This window comes from Coccinella septempunctata, chromosome 2 (genome assembly GCF_907165205.1).
Source record: "Coccinella septempunctata chromosome 2, icCocSept1.1, whole genome shotgun sequence".
In the NCBI taxonomy this organism is placed as follows: domain Eukaryota; kingdom Metazoa; phylum Arthropoda; class Insecta; order Coleoptera; family Coccinellidae; genus Coccinella; species Coccinella septempunctata.
In genome coordinates this window covers 26,444,765-26,472,348 of record NC_058190.1, presented here as the reverse complement: position 1 = coordinate 26,472,348, position 27,584 = coordinate 26,444,765, and the positions used below count along the sequence as shown (strand labels likewise).

Sequence of the window (27,584 nt, the reverse complement as noted above, 5' to 3'; positions counted from 1 at the left end):
CCAATAAATAAATATTAATACTTTTTTGGGTTGCTCAGATTTGATGGTTAAACAGATTACTGTCGGGGGATTTATTTTCTAGTTATTCTATATTATTTCTTCAGCCTCTCACTCCGAATATTGTAATTATTTAGTAGGACTTTCCTCCCAAACTGTTTCTCCAGGAAAAATACAAATAATAGAATCAGATATTACATTCTGGAAAATTTCCATGTATTTGTAAAACTATCAATAGCAAATTTACAAAGTAATTGTTTTAGAATTATCTACAACTGTCCACATTTCGTTTTTTCTTTTGCTAGTATCACAATCAGTTTTAGGTCCAAGTATAACTTTTCCAACCAGAAGTTGTGCACCTCCAGACAAGTATTTATAGCCAACATCGTGCAGATTTTTTTTATTCACAGCCATAACCTCAGCCCTATGACGCTGAAGTTCTTCTGGCGTTAATCTTAAATAAAACTCGTTGCATCCTTTATTACTGGGTGAAACAGGTTGATCTATTCCTTGAAATACTCCTAATTTGGCCTCGACGATTTCTTGAGGAGTAACTTTTTCAATTTCATACTTCAACCAATCCCTAGTTTGATCGAAAATATCTAGAGTTTGTAAATTTCTAGGGTCTCTATAACTGTAGTAAGTGAATACGCCATCTGTTGTCATTCTTGCTCCTGCTCCATAAGCTCCGTACCTTTCCCTGAGAGTAGGATGCAGATATTTCGAAGTAAGTAACCTGGCAAGTACTCGCAGTTGGGCATATTCTCGTTTTGAGTAGGGAGCAGTTAAAATAGATTTACTGCAATAATTTACCGGCACATTCAAAACCTGATGCTGACATATGGACCCACTTTTGGGAGCGACAATTTTTCCTGTGACATAAGTTTTATCACATAATGGGATTGATGAATCCTCTGGTATTTCACTGATGAATCTTCTGAAGGATGCTAATACTGAAGGTGCTTGATCATCGGATACGTTGAAACAACATCTGCAAAAAGAAAATCCGTATTATAATGATTTACGATGATTTCTTTAATCTGGAAAAAAATTTAAATTGGGATGTGAATATTGCAAGAATATTTGGAATTCAATCTTTTTTTTTTATTTAATGGTAACCGGAGTAACAGATGTGACCAGAAACCGTTACTTGAAGGTTTGTACATAACTGAACACACTCATTGGAATATTACTGAAAAATTACGTTGAACACCCTGTATCTCGCTTATGCTTCGAAAACGGGGTATATGTCATAAAGCAAAAATAATTCTCTCGGTGTCATCTACACGGCCATGCATGTTTGTCCAGTTTATGATGAAACACACAGTAAGAGCAGGAAATATGGCCTGCCTGAGACTGATAATAGAGGACAAATTTGAGGCTAAAAGAGGGCATGGCAGGAGACAGTGTTCCTGGTTGACGAATTTGAGAGATTGAATTGGATCTAGGTTCCGAAGCATTGCTAAGAATGATGCAAGATCGATAACGATTGGGGTACGATGCCTCATTAATGGAAAACGCAACAAAAACCCCACAAAATTCACAGAAAGCTGAGATTTTTGCTCGGTTATTCGTCGGATAGATGTCCCCAACAATACCGAACGTTGCGATTCCTGTGTCGCATGGGAAAGCTGTGACCGATCTTTCGTTATTCTATAGATACTTCCAAATTCCAATGTTCTGGAGCTGACCTCTCGATACGACTTGAGAGTCGCAAGAACTAGTCGAACAACGAAATCCAATGGGTATACAGTCCAGAGTTTTGAACATCTAGAACAGCTCCATACGATACACTTTCATACCTAATTTATCCAGACTGTGGAAGTCCCCATCACTGAACACTTTCTCTGAGAGCTTTATCTGCAGACCCTCATGTGCCATGAATCTTCTTCCACGGTATACCCCGTATTTAGGTCTGCTTTGTGCGTATTGTTTTAGCAAAATAAATATGATTTTTCAAATACATAGTTCAAATTATGACCTCAAAAAACAATTTTTATCAATGGAATCTTTGTATCCTTCTTTGCAACCTTCAAGACTATAGGGTGAAAATGAATGCAGATCATGTTACTGGACTCATTTAGCGAAATACATAATGTTATCTTCAAGAGCTATTTTCAAAAGTAACTTTATTTTCATGAAGTAACTTCATTTCGATTGAAGTAATTGTTTTTGCATTGAAGTAAAAAATGGACTTTTTGAACTGTCCAAATCATGAAACGATCACTTTGCAATGAGATTCTGTTATCTTGTATCATAATTCAAAACACTGCAAGTATTTGAAAATAGAAGCAAATTATGTTAACGATTTCAGAAAAATATGATTTTGATTATAATTATGAAAGTAACATGTATTTGAGCATTCTGCAACTCATATAAAATTTTCGATTAATGGATGGTAGGGTATAATATCAGGTTTCACTCCGTACTATTCTGCATTGATTTGATGAAATTCAATTCATTCAGCTGTTCAGTTCGGAAAGCCAGAATGGCAAATGGAAAAAAAATTAGAAAAATTTTTCCAGTGAAGAACGAATGTTCATTTATGTTATTCACCTTCCGATTTTTTCAATGAATTTTCACATAAAAAAATTTCTCGAAGAGTATCGCCATTCTCTACAATACGAAACCTGCTGATATTGAAAGAGGACTTTCGTGAAGTGCTGCCATTTTTTCGAGTGTTCTGGCAACACCCCACATTTTGGTAGTCTTTCGACCTTACGGCTTATACGGATGGCGAGAAATTCTCGTGGTATAAACTACTCTTAAGAATCGGAATTAAGGTAAAACCATGTAAGTGTGAACGCATTTCCGAATAGTGCAACTTTCATCTGTCATACTTTCAATTATGTGGTTGTTTGATCAACAAACTTTGAATAAAAAGGTATACCTAACAACAACTGCTCGACTATTAATAATTATTATGTTTCTAGTTTCGATGTTGAAAATATGTATTGCCACTATTCCAAAGAAAAAATTCTCATGATTCATTCCTATCATAAATTTTAGGGTGAAAAAAACCTCCAAAAATGAAGCTATTCATACCTCAAATTTTTCTCATTGAAAATGGCCTTTGCGATCCCCAACATTGCCCTCAGCATAGCTGGATAGTTGGATACATTCATCAACTTCTTCATGTAGGCGATATGTTGCAAACCAGTCAAGTATTCTTTCTGACTAGATGACCCTGAAACCAAAGCTGCTGCTGCCTGCATCGCATAAATGTGTCCCGAATCAGCCAATCCTTGTGTTAAATTCGCCATATACAACTGCACTAACATCTTGAATCTGGCCACATCTTCTAACTGATTGATATTGAAAATTTGTGACCACAGTTCCCACATATCATCCAAGTTCTTCTCAAGGCAGTAACTCGAAATAGCTACTCCTGGCTCATATGTATGTAAGGTATACAAACTTTCACCAACATGAACATTCAAATCCAGACCAGAAGTTTTCCTCTGGGCTAAACTGTCAAATTCTTTATAATTAAATTTTGAAGTACCTAATTTGTTTATAACATAACAAAATAGAGGTAGTAGCATTTGTTGTTCTGGACTTAAATGCATAGTACTTAAAATTCCTTTGAAATAAACAATACCATTCGTATTGACTCTATTTATTTGCACTGGAATGTGCCCTATGGTAGTATGTTCCACCGGAATTCTTTCCACATCAGTGCTTACATCATCAATACTCAATGTAGGCAGAATTTCAGTGTTTTGAGGTTTTGATTGTCTTTCTTTCAATTCTAAATTTTTCTTGAACAGATCTTCTTTTTCTTCTAAGGTGAGTTCAGCGCTCTTCTTTTCAGTCAGTCTTTTTTCCTCTGAACTTAATTTTTCTTCATACTCCACGTCAGGAGTCATTGTAATTGTCAAACGGTGCTTGTTATCTTTGAAATGCTTTTTGACCATTTCTTGGAGATATTTTGGATTATTCTGCATATTCTCTTGTAGCTTGCCAAGTAATTTATTTACCTCCATAATGTTCAATATGTGTCCATCATGATTCCAAATTGGTACTAGTCCAAATAGTAAATGAAGTCCGAAATTGGAAGTTTCATGTTTTAGAGACAACTCATATCTATGTAATACAGATTCAATGTGTTTCTCATCAAATCCAACCTTTATTACTTTGTCAATAGTATAATCGAAAATTTTGGCAACTCTATGCATGTCGCCTTGCTTCAAACCTTGCAGACCAACTGTGAAAATACTATCTCTTGTTTGATTATCAAAACCAGTTGTTTGAGTAAATCCTCCAGAAAAGTTTGGTTCAATCATAGTTCTATAAAACGGAGCATTTGAACCTCTTATTAGTAATTCAGTAATAAAATTCAATACAAATGTTTCATAAATATCTGTAATATCAGACATCAACAGGGATATTACTACAGAGTTCTGTTTTTCAATGACATCCCCCATATTTTCAAATCTGCCATATATATGTTCTTCCTTAGAATCCATCCATCTTTTTTGTGGTGGAACTTTAGTGTTCTCTGGAGATAAGTAAGTATACTTTGATAAATATTCATTATTTATGTATTCAAGAGAAGGTAATAATGGGAAATTTCCATATGAGTAAAATCTTGCATTACTAGGGTGGTAGTGGTTTTTATGAAAATTTTTCAAATCCTCCCAAGTCAAGTCAGGTATCTTCATTGGATCACCACCCGATATAACAGAGTAAGTATGATCAGGTAGTATAAGATTTTGTAATTTTTGACCCAATATTCTTTCATTTTCAGAGAATGCTCCTTTCATTTCATTATAAACAACACCAGTTAAAAATAATGGCGACTTTACATCATTCAGATCGGTATTCTCAAGCCTCCAACCCTCTTCCATGAAATCTAATTCCTTCAGTTCAGGTCTGAAGACAGCATCCAAATAAATTCTTTGTAGATTTCTGAAATCTGTCAAATTCTGGCTACTAAAAGGATACATTGTGAAATCGGAACCAGTCATGGCATTCATAAAAGTTGCCAAGGATCTATTCAACATTTTGAAAAATGGATCCCGCACTGGGTACATCTCTGAGCCACATAATACTATATGTTCTAATATATGCGGTAGACCTGTACTATTTCTAGGTGTAGTTCTAAAATTGACTGAAAATACATTGTTTGAATCATTTCTGAACAGATGTAGATATTCCGATTTTGTCTTCTCGTGTACTAACAGGAGAGCCACTACTTTGAATTCCTTTATTTCTCTAACTTCTTTCACTTGAAAACCGTGGACAGTTTCACCAAGAACAAACTTATTGATATCGGAGAGGGTATCATTGTTAACTTTTCTTACTGGAGCAGTTTGTGAGGAAGAACGTACTAATGACTTTGAAGGCTTCCATAGGTGTTTCAATTTTCTAGACCACATTTCTTCAAAAGAAAATAGAATTAGTACTCGTAAAATTTATAGGTTCTATATGTATTCTTGGCAGGTACATACATAAATATTACTCAAATGATAAAAGGGGGTTTCTATGTATCATGATATCTTATTCGATAATACCTTTTATTCATATAACCAAAGAAGTTCATGTCACTTATTAAATATTTTCCCATTTGTACCAGGAGTAGCCCAACAACTTTTCGTATCAGAATTTGAAAGATACAATTAACATTTCTGCGTTAGGAATTTTACAGAAGAATTGAATAATATGAAGTTCAATAAAAAAATTTGATTTGTAGAAAAATTATTGATAGGAATTATTGGATAGTTAGAAATGACTTCGACTATGCTGAGTATCTACCTAATATACTTACTTAACTATTTTTGTGGAAATTTTGGCTTCAAATTAATTCACAAAACTAAACAACCAAACTCATTTCCACAAACATCAAAATTCAAGGGTACCAACACCAGACACAAAATGGCATGACGAATTCTAAACTTCAAAATTTTTGAAATCAAAATTCCTTGAAAGTGCGATAGAAAGGTTTCGTATAGTTTTTTATTTCGAGGTAGTTCGCAGTACAAGTGAAATTCATGCAGGTTCTGTTCTGTTCTTGAAAGAATATAGGGGATAAATTATAAGCCAATCGAAAGAATGAAAAAGAAACTCACCGAAGGATTTCCGTAATCAAAACAATGAACGCAGTTAATAATAACCGCAGTGTTTTCTGAATTCTTCTGCAAGTCGCACCTTTTGCAAAATAATGAGGGTATATTCACTGGAGTTGTACTTGCTGTTGTTGAAGACGAATAAATGGAATCCGTTGGTTCAATAGTCAAGTCACTTTTCATACATGTCACATAGAGTTCCTACCGAAAATGGGTTTGTTTGAATATATTAATCGAGTTAAATCATTAACCGGCCACCAAAATAATCACTTGTTTGTATTCATGTATTCACAATTAAATTTGAAAAATTAAAAAACCTGTCAAACTGAGCACCAACCTTTCAGAAACAAAAGACCCCAGACAGATGATGACAGAATAAAAAATGGGCAGGTTCCATTTAAAAGTAAGGACTTTCATACTCACGTCGGTACCTTCAACAGGACCTGTACATTCAGGTTTATATTCCATAAATTCATTTTCATCAGCACAATTCGCTTCTGTAGTTGCAGATTTGTTCAACATATCATTATTGACCATGGATTCATCACCAAATGGATAAGAAACTGATCTAGGCGCTTGATATGGGGCAGAAGCACTCAAAGGTCTGGATCCAGTTGTTTGCGTTGCTGTTTGAGATGCCTCAATAGAAGAATCTGAGAATAAAATGTTTTAATTTCGAAGAAGGCATGAATAAGTTCAACCTCAAACCTTTAGATTTTTTCTGTCTGTCTTCACAAAATGATATGGACAGAAGTAACACAAATACTATTGCAAATTGTACCACTAATTTACAAAACATTGCCGAAATACACTAAAAATTTTGAAAAATTATATTTGACTGCCAGTTTTGGATTTGATTTTTACATGCCAAATGAGTTTTTAGGTTCATCTATGATTAGAAGTCATTTTCATGCAAGTACATAACTCATAAATCTTGTAAGGGGAAAATGAGAAATAATTGGTAAAACAGAAAGATCGTACAACCGGTGTCATCAAAAATTTAAGTAAAATTCATCATACTGAAAAAGAAAGTATCGTACCTATTCTATGTTCTGCTTCTGTTTTGTGTTTTGTGTGAAGTTTAGTTTTCCCTACCAACTTTGAATCCGTTTTATTTTGATTTTTCTAATTATATATTTATTGGTGGAAAGTTCTATAAACTTATTTAGAATTTTTCATAATATTAGTGTCTGAAGTTCATATGAGACATGTATGAGAATGGTTCTGAACAAGACTCTGTTGATCCAAGAGTACATATAGAATTGGAGAGATTGAATTCTGCTACAGATGAAATAAATAAATTGGAAGTCGAACTGGATGATGCTAGAAATGAGTTTAGACAATTATTATATGAGGGTACACAAAAAACTGATGCTTTACGTCTCAAATTAGGTATGTGTGTTGAGAGAGCAAAACCTTATTATGAAGCAAGATTTGCTGCTAATGAAGCATTTAAAAAAACACAACAAGCTGCAGTTAGATTTGAAAAAGCTAATAGTTCACACAGGGCAGCAAGGGAAATGGTATTTCTTGCAGAGCAAGGATTGGGAGGTAGAACTCTAGGTGAATTATTGTCAACCAAAATTTTGTTACAATTTTTCATCTGATTATTTTTATTAAAGATCCTGCCTGGCAGGAAATGCTTAACCATGCCACTCAGAGAGTAAATGAAGCAGAAAAGGAAAGAACCACATCTGGAGCAGAACATCGACTAGCCTGTATAAAGCATGAAGCAGCAAGTGTTAAAGTTCAGGCCTTACAAAAGGAGCTGAAACGAGCCATATCTAAAAGCAGGTGAGAGGGTTATGTTTTAACAAGCTGTTGAGTTTGAGCTTTTTCATTTTGTTTTGTTGATTCGTAGGATCAACTTTTCACCAATGAGTTACCTTATTATTGCACAGCATGGTTGAATTAGTGAGTATTTCATTTGATATTTTGTTTGTAATACAATTCAAACTATATTAGAAGTTTTCATTTCTTAAAGTAAGTTATTCATGCTCTTGGTTCCTTATAGGCCTTACTATGAAACAAAGGCACATTATAACAATCTCTTAGAAAGATATAAGGCTAAGATACAAAACTATGAATCTCAAGTTTCTGCTGTTAAGTTAAGTTATGCAGAAGCCCTAAAAAATTTGGAACAAATTTCTGATGAAATTCACACTAGAAGAAGAAATTCATCAATTCCTTCTGTGAATTATGTTAAAGTAAATCCAAAAAGAATAAGTGTGGATTCTAACGAGTCCCTTCTGGATGATGCACAGGAACTAATTAATATGCATAATGAGGTTGAAGTTCTCACTCCACAGCCACTCACTAATATAGAATTATATAAGAGTCAGAGTGCTGGAACATCACCAACATTTTCCTTGACTCCAAGTGAAAATCCCAAGAATCCTATTAGTTCAAGAGCTCAGTCCAATGAGTGGATAGAAATAAGTCTGGATAATTCAAGTCCTGAGGATGACCTCTTCTCTAAAAATTCAGGAGCTTCATTTAAAAATCCTTTAATGAAACAAATGACTTTACCCAATCCTTCAGTTGAAAATGAGTTATCATCAATCAAAAATAAAATCAAATTAGACACAAGAATTTCTAATTGGATCTCAAGATCATCTGCTTCAACTGATGGTGATGGAAGTAATGGAGGTAAGCTTGGAGCACATACATTTTTTACTAGTTAGAAATAATGATCATCGGTCAGTAATTTCACTTGAAAAATTTCAGCTCGAAGACAAAGCCTAGATAATCTCTTAGGCCCAACAAGTGAGAAAATGAAAGGAATGTTTTCACAAGGCATGATGCTGTTGAACATTGGTAATTTGTCAGAAAGAAGGAACAGTGAACCTAAATTAGGTATTACAGATGATAGATCGAAATCCTCTATTAAGAAAATACCAAGTCCATTAGAAAAAACAATGACATATCTCACAGCAGATGAGGATACATCAGATACTGAAAGTTTATCAAGGTAAAATAAAAACAGTAGCTGGAGTGTAGAATATATGTTTGGTTTATCAAATCGCATGATGTTTTAAATACAAATTTTTTGAAACTCTTGATGAATTTTTGCTCCTAAAAGGTATCTGTAATACAAGGTATAATAATAAAAGAATGCTTAGTATGATATGCTTCTACATAAGTAGGAATTGTACTATTTTGCACAAATATTGGGAGAAAAAACCCATGGGGTCTTGGGACTCCCAAATTATTCTACAATTTAAATACAGGTGTTCGAATAAAAACAGGTCATCCTTGTAGATTTTGAAGGGCATTGTGTTGTACTGCAACCTTAAGATCAATGGTCTCCCCATCAGAGGTGCTATCGCCGCGCTATGTCGTCTAGAGATCAGTGCTCACAGCCCAGTTCTAGAGTTCTAATGAACTCCAGTTTCTGGTATGGCTTCAAGGAGGTTATTACTTTGTTTCTGGTCTGAAGCATTTTTGCATTGGCTAGCAATTTCGAGGCGTTCTGTCACCAGGTGATCTGGAGTTTTATCCTTCCTCTCCCAGAATCTGCACTTGTCACTTTCTGCTACACCCATTCTCATTAGGTGCTTCCTGAGGTGAGAATGCCCTGTAAGAAATCCAGTTAGTAGGTGTAGCCCTTTCTTGTTAAGATCCACATACTTCTTAGATTTCGCAGTTACAGTCAAGGAAGATTTCTCCAGACTAATTCTCTTTGGAACTTTCTTGGAGTTTGTGCTCTTTTCCTGGCAAATTGGCCTCTTCATTTCTTTTGAAATGAGTTTTAGTTTCTTTCTAAGTTTATTTCCATACATATTTGGATTGCAAATATTCCTCCCTGGAAGACGCTAGGTCAGCGGCCTAGCGAAAGTGAGCATCTGGTAACATCCTGAATATTCCTGAGCTAATCCTAGTCATAGTTTTCGAAGCATCTGTATACCAATGAAAGAGTAACAGGAACTCGGACGTAAATATTTTTAAAAATTCCAAACTAAGCCGACATTTCGAAGGTTCTTCCCTTCTTCTTCAAAGGCTAGGATGGAGATTTCAAGTTGAAACTGGATGCTACACTATTTTACATCTGTATACCTTTCAATAGTATTTCTTTTGACAATTTGCATTTCTACTTAGCACAAGGTGATTTTTTTCTCAATGCCTGAGAGGGGCCCAGGCTCTCTGATTCCTAATTCGCCATAAACTGTACCTTCCCTGGATATCCTTAGGAATGAAACTAGGAATAACCAGATGATAGGTGAGATCTGTAATGATCTCCAGTGTCCTAGTTGGGCACGTCTTCATAGTTCCGATGATGTAAACACATGCCACCCTTTTTAAACGCATTTTACGTACTAACTGCCTAACGAAAAGTTGACCATTTTCGAAGTACATATGTATTTTTCGTTCGCAGTCACTTCTTGTCGTCACTATGATACGGCACCGTACGAGAACAGCGGTTGAGTCATTTTCGTGAATCCACAATTTAATGAAAGCATAAATGCCCTAGTAAATTTATGTTATTTACTGTTGTCAAATTAATTCTTTACGAAATTCGCTAGATTTTACGAGTGGATCATTTGGCAATTCTCCCGTTTTCAAATACAAGGTGTACATGATCCACAACTTTGTTTCTATCCAAGCTATCGACCTAATTTTTTTTTTGAACAATAGGTCCGACGATGAGACCATCCCAAAAATATTCTCATTTTGGTATACGGGATGTTCGATAATAAAATAAACACAAGTTCTGTTTTTTCAAATGGAAACCCCCCATTGGTACATTTTTGGATTTGCCACTATATACACTGCGCAAAAAAATTAACGCACATTATGGAAATCTCAAATTTATTCTACAACTGAAGTTGTTGTCAATGATAATTATTTTTATCAGAATTATGCATGCATATGTTATCCACTTTCAACGGTTTTCTTCAATACAGATGTTTTTTCCCAGCAGGAATAAAAAAAGATGATATTATCAGATTTCGAATGTATTGGCTCCATTCTAAAATCAGTTGTTCTCGGTCAATTCTAGTGATCAATAGTTTTTCTTTCGTTTGATTTTCTACACTCGATCGCTATGCAACGCGGAACACGCAATTTGACCCAACAGAAATGTGCCCAAGCGGTAGTTTTGCGAGAAGAAGGGTGGACATATACAAGAATTGCAGAAAGGTTTGGAGTTTCCCATACAAGTGTGTCCAGAATGTTGCAGCGATTCAGGGAGACAGGTATGAATGTCCGAAGAACAGGACAGGGTAGACCACGGGTAACAACTGTCATTCAAGAACGATACTTGAGAGTTTCTTCGTTGGGACAACGGTTTGCAACCGCTCGCCTCCTTCAAATTCAGCTTGAGCAAACTCATGAGGTGCAAATTAGCGCTCAGATAATAAGAAATCGCCTCAGAGAATATGATTTAAGGTCTCTTGTCGCGGCAAGAGGCCCAGCTCTTACCCCAGCCCATCGAAGGGCGCGTTTGGATTTTGCGAGAGAGCAAATCCATTGGGAAGAAACCAATTGGCAAAGAGTTCTCTTCACAGATGAGTCTAGATTCTGCCTCTACCATTGTGATCGACGTTCCCTTGTATACAGACGTCCACATGAAAGATATGCTCAGTACAATTTCCTGAATACTACTGGTTTCGGGGGAGGATCGATTATGATATGGGGTGTAATATCTTCGACTGCTCGCACAGACCTAGCAGTGGTCGTTGATAATGGAGCTATGAATGCTGATAAGTATATAAGGAACATTCTTGAAGAGCATGTAGTGCCATTTGCCCCATACATTGGTGAAAATTTCATTTTTATGGACGATAATGCCAGACCCCATCGTGCGCGCATCGTTCAGGAGTACCTTGAAGAGGTTGAAGTCTCTCGAATGGAATGGCCAGCAAGAAGTCCAGATCTCAGTCCGATTGAGCAGGTTTGGGACAACCTCAATAGAAGTCTGAGAAGTTCAGAAAATCATCCAGCTACTCTTAATGACTTAGGAATCCAACTCGGAGAAATCTGGGAAGGATTAGATCAGAACATTTTAAGATCACTCATTTTGAGTATGAACCGTCGTTGCCGAGCTGTAATTAACGCAAGGGGTGTAAATACCAAGTATTAAATCACTTATCAGCATTTCAGTATTTTGAAAATTGTTCATTTCTTTTCTTTCACATAAGATTCGGTGAAATCCTGAATTTTTCTTCCATTTAATGTGTCTTGTTTCGTTCAAAACCTTCCCGAGAGAACATAAAAAATAAGTTATAATGTCAATGTAGAGTTAACTATCATTAAAATTGAGATTTTCAGAATGTGCGTTAATTTTTTTGCGCAGTGTATATCGATGTAACGCACTCACCTGAATTCGTTTTCGACTTACGGTCAATTTATGTGTCAAAATATCGTCGGGCGTGGACGCACAGAGAATTCAAAGGTTCAGAACCATTCAACATAACTGAACCATCTTTTTTCAGTCGATTTCAGAGCATCTTTGGAAATGCAGGCGAATTTAAAGTCGATTTTCCTACCTACTAAGATATTTCCACATGACAAATTACAATAACTCGAATAGCTCTTGAAAGATTCAAGAGCTAATCGTCGATATAGGGCTCGTGAAGTTTGCAAAATAAGGAATGTGGATGGTTTTTGAGGAATTAAGTAGGACACTTTTATCAAATCCGAAGCACAGTTCGTTTTGCAGCACATAGTACACTGTGGGTCAACGGTTGCGTTTTATTTGCAAACCCAGGTTAACTCCTTTGTGTTATTTTTGACATCAAGCGTCAAATCAATGCACTACACTACACGCCGTCGTACAAATCGAACGAGGTATGAGACGTCCACAAAATTATAAGTAGAAAATTATTGTGAAATTGTGATGGAAACAGAAGTACATCACATTTTATGCTTTAAATTTTTCAATCAACATAAAGATTACCCACATACAGAGGTGAAACATTTCGGTTAGGAAAAAAGAAACCTCAGGAGCACATTTCTTGAAGAACAGACCCAGTATCCGCCGAGTCCAGAGGCATTATCAGTTTTGAGCGACTGAAGGATCCTCATCACCCTTCTCACCTGAAACTTGATGTCGTCTAGTTTATATGAAACCACTGGTACCGTTGGGAACACCATGTTGAACGGAGTGTTTAGACTCCTTTCACATCATCGGATTTTTACCCGATGTCCCGAGTTTCCGGAAAACCGGATGATACTTTCGGCGGCGCTTATCGCCGTATGGCACATAAATCCTCCATGGGATATGGAGGGTTACGACAGATTTCATACTATCGGGTTTTATCCGTACGGTGCAGTTGTTTTTCCTCTTCCATATTACTTATTAAATACGAGGTTAATTAATTATCCGCTAGGCGGCGTTTAGATTTTTGGATCCGCCAATTGCAATTACCTTGAGATTTGACATTGAGATATGCGCATCGCAAGGATAAAACCCGAAAAATAATTTTTCATCCGGTTGTTTTCAGGTTTTAAGTTCAAAGTTGGCGGCAAATATTTTGGAAGAAAGTTCCCTCTCATCTTTAGAAATGTTAATTGTGGAGCCATCATCAACTGAGTGGATGAAACGAGGTTGATGTGGAGTTATTTTTCAAGTGTTTAGATACACTTTCTTTTGTAATGCGCTCGTTATACTTTTCCTTGGCTTAATCAACGGTTTTGTTGTAGCTGCTTCGGGCTTTGATGTCTAGGTATACCTCATTAGCCAGTAGGGTATTGAAGAGATTCCCTAAAAACTTTTCATTTTTTCGATGCGTGCCAGGTCACATTCTTTAGTGGTTTGGCTTATTTTATTTGACTTCACCCCTGCACGAGACAACACTATCATTGCACAATAATTGGTTTTCCTCAGCCATATTCATCATCCTTGCTGTATCCCGTTACCGGGAATAAATCTACAAAAGACTCAAAAACAAAACTATCAGTGCGATCAAACTTATAATTTCTTAGGGCTACTGTGACTGAAGAGACCCAACCGTGACCTACAGATCCTTCCACACTACGGGCATGGATAGTCACCAAGCAGATCTGGCCACCGCTGTATTCTCGAGTCTCCATTATAACTGTGGACCAAACAAAAGATATCCACTGTGATCTGTCTAACGCTAGTTGTTCCCAGCTATGATGGGCATTAACTGATTTTAGGGATCGATGCAGTATATCCTTGAACCGCTTATACTGGCCTCCTGGTTTCCGAACTCCCACTGTGAATTCGCCAAACAGAGCTATTTTGGGGATTCTTGTGTCTAGCATCCTCAGAATGTGGCCGCTCCATCTGAGTCGGGCCCTCGTTACTTAAGTCTCAATTGTTGTACAACTCGCGCGTTGAAAGACTTCTTCTGCATTCGAAACTTTGTGGAACCATCTGATGTGCATATGTGCATTATTTGTCTTAGATGACGTTGTTGCGTTTGTTTAAGCTGTTTAATATGTCGCCTGCAGGGCGTCGAGCTTCCGTTTCCGTAAAGAAGCGTTGGGAGGACCTCTGCTTTGTAAACAGCTGTCTTGGTCTTCAGATGGAGGTCGTGATTTTGGAACACTCTTCTTTAGCTTTAGAATGCCCGCGATGCCGAATTGATACGGTTGTGTATTTCCGTGTCCAGGTTAGCCATAGTATTTATGAAGCTTCCCAAGTATTTGAACTGCTCGACCTATTCTAGAGTTTCATCCTCCAGGCTTATATCTGTTTGAAGGCTTTCTGGCGGACTTACCAGGATTTTGTTTTTTTGTCAATATCGAGTATAAGGCCTAAAGCTTCGTTTATATGTTTATAGGTGTCCAACATTATCTGCAGATCCTCTGAGCTGCTAGCGATAATTGCGCAGTCGTCTGCATATTAAAGTTCCGTGCCGTGATAAACTTTGTACGGGTTTTTGCTCTGAGGCGCTTCAGGTTAAACAAAATATCTATCAAATGTAAATCTTAATCCAACACTTCTTACAGGCATACTCATGTCAGCAATTATCGAGACAGCTATGGCAAAAAATTGAACAGTAAAGGCGCTAACACGCAGCTTTGTTTTATTCCTGAGTTGGTTAAGAAATGGTCGGTTGTAGAGCCATTATGCTGTATTTTAGCGGTGTTGTTGGTATGGAGGCTTTTACACACTGCTAAGAATTTTTCGGGTACTCCTAGGCGTCCCATGATTTTCCATAGCGCTCTCCGATTGACCGAGTCGAAGGCCTTACTTAAATCGCTATAGGCTGTACAAATTCTTGATTGTTGTTCACGGGCCTGGGCCTGCTCTTGCCGCAGTGTAAAAATTAGGTCCACGGTACCTCTATTGGATCGAAAGCCGCACTGGGATGAATCCCAGTGTTATTACCTGAAGGTAACAGCTTTTCTAAGAGTGAAATCAGACGATTAGCCATAATCTTCGAGATAATTTTACCGGGCACACTAAGCAAGTGATATTAGACTACTGTGGACGAACAAACAGAATACGAATTAACCCAAACATTTCTGTAGTCTTGATGACGTCAGCGAATTTGTCCAAGTTACAGAGATGGGGAATGAGCAATCCTTTATAAAAACCAAGTTTGGCTGTTTGCCAGGATCAGGAGTTGTGAGGGTTGCATGCTAGACGTTTATGGACAACTGGGTCTGTTTGAAATCTGAAAATTGTAGTTATGATTTTTCTCGATTTTCCGTACAAACCTTGGATATTTTCGCATTCTTAGCGCTAACGATTATATGATAGATTAATTGTAAATTGTTTGTATTGGCAACTTGGATCCAAGTCGCCTATTCCAACAACCTGACCTATGAAATACATTACTAAGAATTAAAAATTCATAAGTTAGGTAGAACTGACTAAGAATATATTTTTTTCAGTGTTGATATGTTGAATGAGGACCAAATAATCTCATTGATGCTTGATAAAGATATTGATACTGTGTGTGAACAACTTTTGGGAACTCCGATCAACGAAGTTGTGTCTGGTCCTCTTTATGCTTCTTCCAGTGTTTCAAGTACCTAAATCATTAGAAGAATTATTTCTAGACAAACTTGAATATTTTTTAGTTCTCATATCATTTGTTATTAATAGAATATGCGTTTCTTCTTAGAATTCCCCCAAATATAAGTTCCTAAAATGTTCATTCTCGCCTGAAGTGGTATTTTTTTCTCAATTTTATGAAATGCAATAATGTAAGATAAATTGAGAAGTAGTGAAACAATTAGTACCAAAACATAGTATATTGTAATCATAGTCAGGCATATGAATATCTGGACAAATTTCATAGATGTATTTTATATCTATTATTGAAATACATACTTTGATTCTGAAATAGTTCGAATAAATTCTCAGGAATAAGTATTTATTTGTAGATATTATATTTTAAGAAACAACATTCCCTAATAATTTTCTCTACTTGCAGAATATAAGGTATATTCCGAATGATATTTCCATGAATTGCTCACAATTTTCTGAAAAGAAATTCAGAGTTCATATTTATCTTATTGGCTTGCTTCTTTTGGTGACTTTATTGTGAATGATGCATATGCAACTATTTTGTTATATTTGCTACCGAATTTTATCTGAAACCTCAAAATACTAAAGCAATATTTGCAAATTATGTCTTCAAGTACTATAAAATCTATGAAATGTATCATGTATAATATATTAAATTTAAAGAAGGTTGACATATGTTTTATTTTGAGATATCAAAACCCACTAGATCATAATCAAGCTGGAACGCACACACCGATAGAAACGCCCTAATCGAATGGGATAGAGTTTAATGTGGCGACTTAAATTCTCGTAAATCACTGTAAGATTTCCATCCCTGCGTTTCGTTACCACGGAAAACGCTTGATCAGTAACGTTGTTCCATCCAGAAGGGGACCCTTTGACCATTTCATTCAGCATTCAGCATAGTACCAAAATGGCTGCTCATCCAACAGTTCGCAAGTTATTTAGATTTCAAGTCGAGTGAGAAAACTGTTCAAAAAGTTTGACGTTTTCCGCCGTACTGAAGTAATTGGAGGATAATATCAATGACAGAACTGGTGTATCGTTATCAGTGGCGTAACATAGGCGATGGGTAAAGTTAGAAAGAAGATAAGTTGAAATACCCCCAACTTTTGTGCGAAAACCTTATTTATCTGATGAATGAGTCACATGAAGTTCTGCAGCTACTTTCACAAGTTAGAAGAGTTATGGCCGTTTGCACCGTTTGTTTTAAACGAAGTTTGAGCTCTTAAATGTGTTCTGTGTTTGCTATATCTTTTTGATACTGAACTATCAGGTCAATTAACATTACAGGCAAATTTTGGTGCTGTGGCCAGAGCCTACTGAGGTTTTGATTATCTGTGACGTCATATAGTTACCGATGACATTATTGCAAGGAGGATAAGGGAGAGAACCCTTATCAGAATAATATTCAACAGGAAGAATATAAATACTTTTGTTGTCGACATTAACAACAAATGACATTTTACGTACTAATTTCCGAACGATAAGTCGACAATTTCTGAAGGTAAGTATTTTTCGTTCTCAAATTGTTTTCGTCCGCTGTCATCACAATAGGTTTGTTCGTAGAGTGGTTCACAACGGTTTTGAACTGTACAGAGCAAGCGCAATTCCATTTTAGGGGGACGAAAATCCATTTGCGCTTGCTCTGTTCAGTTCAAAACCGTTGTGAACCACTCTACGAACAAGCCTTATAATACGGCACGGTACGAGAGCGGCGATTGAGTGAGTCATTTCCGTGAATCCACGATTCAATAAAACTTAAGTGCCTGTGATAGTAACTGTCATTTGCTGTTGTCAAATTAATTGTTTTACGAAATCCGCTAGATGTATAAAGAACCTTCCCAACAAACACAATATACATTATACATACAGATACTGACTACTGAGATAATGCATTACCACATGAATGCAGCACAGAAATTACTGTACTGAAACTGCATGTTTCTGTATTGATAATAATGCATTAAAAATGCAATTTTTGATATACAGTGATTTCACAAATTCTGTATTGATAATTCTGCATCAAGGTAATATTTGATATACAGTTACTGTACAGTAACATGATAATTCTTCATTAAAAAAGGGAGTAGGTATTTGTATTATATACTCTGCAAAGTTTCTGTATTGATAATTCTGCATTTTAAAAATGCTGTATTTGAAATACAGTTACTGTACAGGGTAGGCAAAATTGGTGATACACCCGAACTACAACTTTTTAACCCAACGAGATAGAGGAAAATGAATGGCACTAACGTTCGTGTTTTTTTAGAAACCAATAATGCCATCAATTGAATTCCCCTATCTACTTTTGTTTTCGAGTTATACGCCAAAATTGAAATTTGGGCGATTTCAACTTTGGTCATTATCTCCGTTTCTGTTTGTGCTAGGATGTTGAAATGAAAACATTATAGAGACACATTCTGTCTATCCAGTGGCCTAATATGATTTTTTCCAAGAGATTTATTTGCTGAGCTATAACATAAAGTTGTGTTTTTTCGTATGAAAACAGTTAGTTAACTAACTGTTTAGTTTAATATGACTTAAAGAGAATCGCCATTTTTTCCCAGTTTCAGAAATATATCATACATAATGTTTTCATTTCAACACCTTAGCACAAACAGAAACGGAGATAATGACCAAAGTTGACATTTAAATTTGATCCTTTTACTCGAAAACAAAGAAGATAAAGGAATGCAGTTGACGGTATTATTAGTTTCTCGAAAAACGACGACCGTAATGTGCTATGCATTTTCCTCTATCAGTTCTATCTCGTTGGGTTGAAAAAGTTGTAGTTCAGATATCACCAATTTTGCCCACCCTGTACAGTTTCTGTACGATGACTACACAGTTTCTGTATTGATAATTCTGCAATAAAAATGCAGTGTTTGATATACAGTGACTGCACAGTTTCTGTATTTATTATTCTGCATTTCAAAAATGCAATATTTGAAATACAGTTTCTGTATTGATAATTCTGCATTTTAAAAATGCAGTATGTGATTTACAGTTACTGCGCAGTTTGTGTATTGATAATACTGCATCTTAAAAATAGAGTATTTGATAAACAGTTACTGCACAGTTTCTGTATTGATAATTCTACAAAAAGCAGTTTTTGAAGTACAGTTTCTGTATGATTCTGCATTTTGAAAATGCGGTGTTTTACAACAGTTACTTCATAGTTTCGGTATTGATAGTTCTCCATTTTAAAAAGTCAGTTTTTGTTTTACAGTTACTGTATTGATATAATACTGCGAAAATTCAGTTTTTGATATACACTTACTGCACAGTTTCTGTAATGCGGCGTCGAGGTAGGTAGGTACGATCGGTACAGTACGCTATTGCCGATTATGCCCGAAAAATCTGTCCTTTTGTATTTTGTGAAAATTGTACAGACTTTACAACATTTTTCGTTGTGATATGCGAGGTGCATTTTCACGTGGTGATGGATTCACAACATGCAAAAGGTACTATTGAAACATGGTGGAGAAACATATACCTACTAGAAATGTACAAGATGCTCACAGAGGGAGATCATATTCATATACGAGGATATATTGAAAAATTCTTAGCCTACTATAGAACCAAACAAAATTCCCATGTCAAAATATTTATTCACTCAACATATTCTCCTCTTAATTCATTACAGCCAACCTGCAACGTCTCTAGACCTTTAAAAAAAATGTTTCTTCTTGCTCTGAAAACCCGACCTCTACAGCTTTTATTACCTCCTCGTTGGAAGAAAATTTACAACCTTTTAAACTTTTTTTCAGTTGAGGAAAGAGATGATGGTCAGATGGAGCCAAATCTGGTGAATAAGGGGGGAGTTCTAGTAATTCAAACCCTAAATCACGACTTTTCTGCATGGTAACATGAAAGTTCTGTGCAGGGGCGTTGTCCTGCAGAAACAAAACACCTTTGGATAGCTTTCCACGTCTTTTCTCTTTGATTTTTTCCCGTAGAGTAGGTAGTCAGTAATGTCGAATAGTTATCTCCGGTTATTTTTCTACCCTTATCCAAAAAATCAATCATGATTTCCCCATGGTAATCCCAAAAAAATGAAGCAAGAACTTTTCCAGCAGATTTTTGGACACTTAACTTCTTAGGTTTTAGAGAACCAGAGTGTCGCCATTCCATCGATTGTTGCTTTGTTTCTGGATCGTAGAAATGTACCCAAGTCTCATCCATAGTCAAGAGCAGCTCGTCAGAGGAGGCAAGGGAGGCTAAGCCTCCTCATAAAGCTTAGAGCTAAAATACATTCATTTCGGGCATGTCCTTATTTTCAGAAAGTGATTTCTATATAAATTTTCCGAACACCTGAACTAGATATTCAGATAAAAATTTGTTCATTTTACGGTCCTCCGCTCATAAAAATCCAGCATAACTATGTATATCATACAATCAACATCCACCGGCCGCATCCGCGTCCGCCGCGTCGAATGTGAATATTTCCTAGGACTGCCTATTCGAACCTTAGAACATGAATACATGGAATCAACAGTGACGTGCTATGAATGTATTTGTTTGGTACAAACATTCGATGCTTCTCTGTCTAGCGCGACATTAAGGCAGTGGCGTAAAATAAATAAATTTATATAGCTCCTGCCTTTTTGTACGGAAAATTGACGTGACAATGATGTTAGATTGAATGATCTCAATTGTGATTGGCGACGCTAAGCAACTATCTCACTCCAGTCTTTGGACAACAACAAATGTTTATTTTCCATTCCTTGTAGGTATCTATGTTCCATAGATGAGGAGGCTAATGGGCCTTCTGCTTCCGTTGATAGTGTAACTCTCACTTCTTCGCTGGTTCTTGCTGGACGATAAAATATATTTTGCAAACTATTTTCATTGAAAATTAGTTCTAGAACTGACAACTTTTCATTATATTGAAGAAATATACTTTATTGACTGAGAAGAGTTTGTTCCAACACTCCTCGAAAACTTTTAGCCTCCTCAGCTCTCATGACCACGAGCTGTCACTGTCTATAGTAACATTTTGGTTTAAGAAGTCTACATCGTTTTCAAATCGAGCACAGATCGAACGCGATGCTTCTACCCTTGCACACTTTCGGTCAACATTCAAACATTTGGGGATCCATTTTGCAGCAATTTTTCTCATGTCCGAATTGACGTGAACTATATGATGCTATATGCTTCAGATATCCGTTTCAGCCCAATTCGACGGTCTGATGAAATCATGTCATGAACTGCATCGATATTTTCGGGGACTGACATAGAAACTGGCCTTCTCGAAATTTACCTCTTTTGAAGCTTGCAGTCCAATTTTTCACGGTCGCATACGAAGGGCATTGATCACCAAGGGTATTAAGTATATCTTTCGTAAATACTTACCTCTTAACCCTTTTAAATACAGGTACTTGGATGATGGTTCGATACTCCAATTTTTCGATTTTCACAATTTCGGTGGATATCTTTCTCTTAATTTATTGCGTAACTCTGGTTTACTTTTTTTACCTCAAACTTCACACTGACACTTGTAATGAGTTATTGTTCATTATTATATGGTAACGCAATATTTTTTGTATGCATTGAACTGGTCTAGGCTAACTAGATATCAATACATCCTCGTATTTGGATATCCATCGGTCATCATAAATTGCTTTTCTAAAGAATATCAGCTGATTCCAATAAATTTATTGGTTTTGTGTATTGAGCTCCCATCAATAAGCAATTTTTTTATGGGTGCATTTTATCAGTCTTTAGACTGCATGCAGTAGAAATATCAACCAATAATGAAAAATTGTGCTGTGAGTCTTCGTATCCAATAGCATGCGTGAACGGGAAATCTACCGACCTCCGCTTGCGGTTACCAATGCACAATAAGGTTTTCTAAGTATTATAGTTTGAAATCAAAAACCTGCAACCTTTCAAGTAATCCTATTAGACAACCATGAATACAGTAGAACAACCTTTGTGTTTCCTACTGCACGATCAATTAACGGTATATCCTCACCTTTCCCAACGTCCTCTTATGTGATTTTGTTTTACAACCGGTGGGAGCACAGTCACAGACCTGTTTTAACAGAAGGCGGACGCGAGCTGGCAGTGAATTGAAGAACATTAGATCAAACTGCACCTTTCAATTACGCTCGTAGATTGGCAAGATTAAGTAGACATGCAAAAGAAGTAATTGTACGAACAACTTAGAAACTTTATCGGTAGTACGTCTGGTTCATTTCGTGTCTCAGTGGATGTCCGATGTACAAAGTTAACCAGTTGAAGTAAAATAAGTGAAATTTGAATAGAAGTGAACCGATTTTCTTCTTTATCTTGCCAGGTGAGACACTTCATTCAGTGTTATTCGACTGAGTTCTTTTGTTCATCACTATTCAACATTTATGAATGAAAATGCATATATATGGAGTTTTCTGAATTATCTATTATTTACATTCTTTTTGTGAATTATATTTTATCTTATTTTCAAATAACCTTCATTCATTGTTTTTTTGCATATATGTATATTGAATGCTCACAATTTTTCAGCCATTTATTCGGAAGAACATATTTCTTTCCTTTGTGAAAGAATGATCATAAAATTGTGAGAATATACAATGTGACTCAGAAATGAATTTTTATTATATATTTTCAGAGAAAAACTCTGTTTGATATTTTATACCAAACTATATTGAGAATGATATAATCTTCATTGTGCAGCTTATAATCAAAGATTCCACTTTGCTATAATGAACGTCACCGGTTAAAGTATTATGGAATTATAAAAAGTGACAGCCTTCTCATCATGTGCATGGAAGATTTTAGGCAAATAAGAAAGCGGAAAAATATTACCCAAAATTATACACGATTATAAGACCCGAGTCAAACAACAATTCAAAAAAAATTATGGAAAATCATTTTCACCTATGGAACTCTGAAAGGCAGTATTCATTGAATAGGATTACAAGAATTTGACAAATGTCGCATTTTTATGTTGATCAACTGTGTTGTATGGTTTAGATTAATAATTTTTATATTTACTGCACTCCAAATCAAATTATGAATTAAATAATGTTTGCCGAAATAAACCTCAAACAAGAATTGAGTGCATAAAATCTAAAAATAACAATGCAAATTATACAGAAAGGTGCATCTATTATTTGCGACTTTTTCTGCATTTTTTACTTCACTATCAATTATGCAATAACCTCAGTGTGAATACCTTTGTAAAAAACATAAATATAATAAACTCTTTTTCGTAAAAAACAAAACATCTATTATAATACTCAACTATATACAAACAAAAAATATGCCAAAATAAATTTCAAGGTTGAAATTTCGTGAACAATATGATGAATTGAAATACATGTAATACATATATGTATTTCAATTTATAGCTTTATACTCTTATTATCTAATTATAAGCTATAAAGGCTCCTTCTCATTGTGAAACACTCTATAAAATTCCAGATAAATAAACAGTGTGATTAAAACTTTTTGGTCATCAATATTCATCAAATTCTCAAGGCCGACATGATTTACTTCACCGAATCGACAATATTAAACCTGTATCAATAGGTAGAATTTTAGTATACCGAATTAGACAATTATTGTAGGTATACTTCCTAGCTCGTTATAATCTGTATTTAAAAAGAAAAACTTGGGGATTTCAGGGGGCCAAAAAATCTGTTTGTATTCAAATTTCAGAGTAATTAATATTCCAGTTCCTTGGTTCAAACTTTTGATAATGATGATGATATAAGTAAAGTTTTTTCGAAGCAATGGTCGTATAAAGCCTGCATAATTTATTCTGAGTTTCGTATTGGAGTGTTGAGTTTGGTACGAAATGTTTTTATATTATGTCGAACTCAAAGGGTAGCTTACTTGCAGATCTGAGTATACAGTACACTACAGGGTGAGTAACTGTAAATGCCACCTTTTTATTTTTTGTGCTATTGTGTAGAAAAAAGTTTAATACAAAAGTTTTATGATTAAAAATTTCAGTAATTAAGTCCAATCATTTATTATAACTTCAATGGCTAATTATTGTCACCTGAACTTCATGTCACAAAAGAAGGGTAGTTCAATATTTACAATTTTGATTTTTTCTTTTATATTTCATGAATGTTAAGCTAGTAATTCATGAACTCCATCTGATGAATATTGATGATAATCCTAAGCTAAAAGACTTTATTATTTTATTACTATATGACAAAAGAACTCTTTTGCCTTGTTACTGCTTTAGTGGTGTTTTTAAGAGTTATCTACTGAATTAAATTAAAATATCTTCTACGAACTCTGTCGCCAGCAATATTAATTCGTTTTTTTCAAAAGACCTTAAGAAACGTAATGGAGAGGTGCACGATCAGAAGGTGTAGTCGGCCAATTTTGGTGTCCTCCTGTTTCAATTGAAATATAGGGTGTTCCATTTGAAAAAAAAAAAAGGTAACTTTGTATTGCCACTCTGGGCACAAATGAAATAGTCATATTGCATTTACGAATTATTGAAGACTGATTTATGCAGAACAAATTTTACTTGAAAGTTCTTTCGGTAGCTCCTATAGATTCGCATATAAGATATAGAGCCTTTCACTGACGGACACCCTATATATTGGATCTACCTAAAAGTTTCGAAAGAGTTTATTCTTAATCAAAATTTCATGTCTTCCATTCAAAAGGTACAGGACTTTTCCCATTGTGTTCTGTATTTCTTGATGATCTTTTACTTCTTCATAAAGAAATATGATATGTCGTGAATTCAGTAATTTATTGCGACAATAATTCAACGATATCTGAGCGTGTCACTGATCTTACTCAAGAATTCCCGAAGACAATGGTGCGGCAAGTAAATAATAAGCCTCGCACTTGAAACCTCAATAGTGAAACCGTACCAGCTATCATCTGGTACGGATAGCACGTGTATCCGGAGTACTTTAGCGAATAACGTTGAGGAATTGTACTGAAGGTGACATTCGAAGAGACGGATTGGACGTTTCTTTAGGAATATAAGTTTTGTTGGTTAGAAGTTGTTTTTCGCTGTATCGTGGTACCTTGGAATCTTTTTGCAATGTATAACAAATATTGTTGTTTTGCTAAGCTATCGGACGTCGTATTGTCGTGATTTTTGCGTCATTTTTTGTCTACCTCAACTTTGGCCAATATTCGACTGATAAAATGGATCATTGTTGATGATACCAACAATAATTGAATTTTATTGAAAAATATGAAATCAATAATATTTTCAGATCTCAAACCTAGATGCGAAGATTCGGATAGAGAATGTTTACCAATATTTTTGTCCATGTCACATTGTATTAATGAAACGTAAATTATTCATAAACATTCATTTTCTTGAGATCTATCACTCGGCCGGCTTTTGAGTTCGATCGACTCATTATGAAAGCTTTGAATATATGTATTTATACAGGGTGAGTCTTTGACTTCTACATATGTTTTACTTGAGGTCAAAAAAACGTTTTTTTCCTCTTTCTTTTGACTTCAGGAATCTTCTGTTAAGATATATGTACAGAGGGTCGGCAAAATTCGTTGTCTACTGAGAGGATCTCGAGAACTATAGCAGCTAGAAGACAACGGGATGACACATTCTCGAGCTCTTTTACCCAGAGTATTCCAAATCTGAAAACAATACCGGCCTGTATTTTCTAGATTTTGAGTCATAAACAAAAATTAAGATTTTGACGATTTCGAAAAGTTCACGTTACTTTTTTGTCTTTGAAGTTGCAGATCTGAAACTTGAACCTTCTTATCTCGCTTCTTATGCATTCGTAGAATCTACTGACTAAAAATTTTAGTATCGGGAAGAAGAAGTCAATAATGGGTCTTCTTAGTATTATACTAAAATCTGTTGATTAGCGAAGTCGAGATTGAAATATAGCTACTGACTAAAGATTTCTTTGAAATTCAAAAATAACACATTCACTAAAAGTGTGCATTAAAAAAAACGAAAGTTCGAAATCGTCAAAATCTCAATTTTTGCTAAAACTCAAAAACGAAGAATCGTATGAGGTTACGGTTTTCACCTTCTTCGTTTCTCTGAGAAACAGCTCAGAAATGTGTCATCCATATTCTTCTAGCTGCTATAGTTCTCGAATTTTGACCACCCTGTACAGCAAAAAAATCAAGTTGTGTAGTCACGTATTAGATCTTGAGAGTTGTTTTCAACTTGCACGTCCTCATGATTATCCAAAAAAAATTTCCAAATTTCGACTTTTTTGGTAATTTCATTATGTTTACTCAATAAGTAACCTTGTAAGTAACATAATATGTTATTTCATAACCTTCATAATTCGCTACAAATATTAAAACTACCATCATTTGGCGTTTAGATATCGCCGATCAATATTTAAAATTCGTTTTTAACCTTGACAATCAATAAACTCGAAAAATAACAGGATATAAAAGTAGGCCTAGAATTAATTCAGATGCATAACATCCGTTCAAACCGAGGTTGATATAGTTGTTACCATAATTCTGGATACCATTCTACCGAAGAAGAAATGGCTATGGTTTCGGACTCATTATTTGGTTCTCATCGGATCAACATTTAACCCCAATGAAGAATTATGAAAGTGACGGGCGACAATTAAATGATAGCAGCTCTTAGGAACTAAAAATACTACAATAATAGCGCCTCTTAGCAGGCAACTAATACCCTATCCGTGACCCCCCTAGCTTAGATAGAAAAAACTGTCCTTTAATCAAGTAGGGTGTCCAATATGAAAATAAGGATTGATAACATAGGTGATACGCCGAGTCTAAATAAACCAAAAATGTTCTTCTTCTTCTACTTCTTCTAGTGCCTCTTCTAATGAAGATTGGCGATGACCATATTCGTCCCTATTTTGAACGGTGTGAACTAGTTTGGACGATCATCTCTCTATTTATCCCTTAATTATCAAATGGAGCAAAATAGATAAAAAAAGGTTTGAAAAATTGCCAACCGAACGCCGAAACGAAGATAAGAATAAAAGAACACTTTTCCAACACAGTGATGTTCTTGTCAGGCCCCTTAAAACCCCCTTTATTATAATATCAAAATAAGCAGCGTTATTTCAAGAAACCCTTTACTTTCTTCCTAATCATCGTGTGAACATCTCTGAAAATGTTTGAACGTTTTTCAGAGTTTTATCCAGAAGATTAATTCCTTAGAATGAAAAGCAAAACACACAGAGTAACAATTGATATTTTTGTAACACAATACCTTTAGCTCCGAACAAGATAGAATGGATCGGTTTCCAACCTTGAGTGTCAATGTTGATAATAGTTTCTAGTTAGAATTGCGTTCGCTTCTGCATTTAATTGCATTGAAACTTCAATTGACTAACTCGATTACACTGGTAGGTTACGTAATTCTCAGGATTCCGGATTATATTTATGATTTCAACATAATTGAATCAATGAATTCAAAATAATTCACTAATTTATTGCATTAGGGCTATTTAGTGAGGGAATTATCATTGATGAATTGACTCTTTTTTCACAAAACAATTGGAACCTGTTAAGCCAGTGGCGCAGCTAGATTTCCGTGAAGGGTTCTGATGGGAATTTGATTTAATGTTTCATGATTCATTAACAGAAATGTTTTTCAT

The 27,584-nt window shown here is 35.5% G+C and overlaps 3 protein-coding genes across 6 annotated transcripts in view; 2 read left to right on the top strand and 1 right to left on the bottom strand.

Moving 5' to 3' along the window:
• LOC123308808 (presequence protease, mitochondrial) overlaps positions 1-6,350 on the bottom strand; it is a 28,192-nt gene extending 21,842 nt beyond the window's left edge. Inside the window, exons 1-4 of one of the 3 annotated variants that reach the window (XM_044891660.1) lie at positions 6,069-6,350; positions 5,768-6,004; positions 3,043-5,380; positions 194-988 (exon numbers count right to left, since the gene is read on the bottom strand). In XM_044891660.1, coding sequence (XP_044747595.1) covers positions 241-988; positions 3,043-5,378 — 3,084 coding nt within the window. In that variant the 5' untranslated portion in view covers positions 5,379-5,380; positions 5,768-6,004; positions 6,069-6,350 and the 3' untranslated portion in view covers positions 194-240. Of the gene's footprint in view, positions 1-193; positions 989-3,042; positions 5,381-5,767; positions 6,005-6,068 lie in introns of those variants that run through there. The other 2 variants (XM_044891661.1, XM_044891662.1) reach the window with 2 other exon arrangements.
• A 763-nt stretch (positions 6,351-7,113) lies between these two features.
• Positions 7,114-16,683, top strand: LOC123306732. Its single transcript, XM_044888849.1, has 5 exons — positions 7,114-7,628; positions 7,688-7,859; positions 8,080-8,714; positions 8,793-9,036; positions 15,876-16,683. Exons 1-5 carry the CDS (start codon positions 7,274-7,276, stop codon positions 16,018-16,020), a joined length of 1,551 nt encoding a protein of 516 aa, XP_044744784.1. The 5' UTR covers positions 7,114-7,273; the 3' UTR covers positions 16,021-16,683.
• Positions 16,684-21,962: 5,279 nt separating this feature from the next.
• Positions 21,963-27,584, top strand: part of LOC123306733 (PTB domain-containing engulfment adapter protein 1) — a 59,580-nt gene continuing 53,958 nt past the window's right edge. Inside the window, exon 1 of one of the 2 annotated variants that reach the window (XM_044888852.1) lies at positions 21,963-22,318. Coding sequence is in view for 1 of the 2 variants with exons in the window: in XM_044888850.1 (XP_044744785.1) it covers positions 23,835-23,890 (56 nt within the window). In the remaining variant the exon portion in view is untranslated. Of the gene's footprint in view, positions 22,319-23,819; positions 23,891-27,584 lie in introns of those variants that run through there. The other variant, XM_044888850.1, reaches the window with a different exon arrangement.

Bases quoted from the DNA above. Each gene is read 5' to 3' on its own strand.
- LOC123306732 (XM_044888849.1), top strand. From the start codon at position 7,274: ATGTATGAGAATGGTTCTGAACAAGACTCTGTTGATCCAAGAGTACAT. The intron at 7,860-8,079 runs GTGAGAGGGTTA...GGTTCCTTATAG, and splicing joins CGAGCCATATCTAAAAGCAG to GCCTTACTATGAAACAAAGG. The intron at 9,037-15,875 runs GTAAAATAAAAA...TATTTTTTTCAG, and splicing joins GATACTGAAAGTTTATCAAG to TGTTGATATGTTGAATGAGG.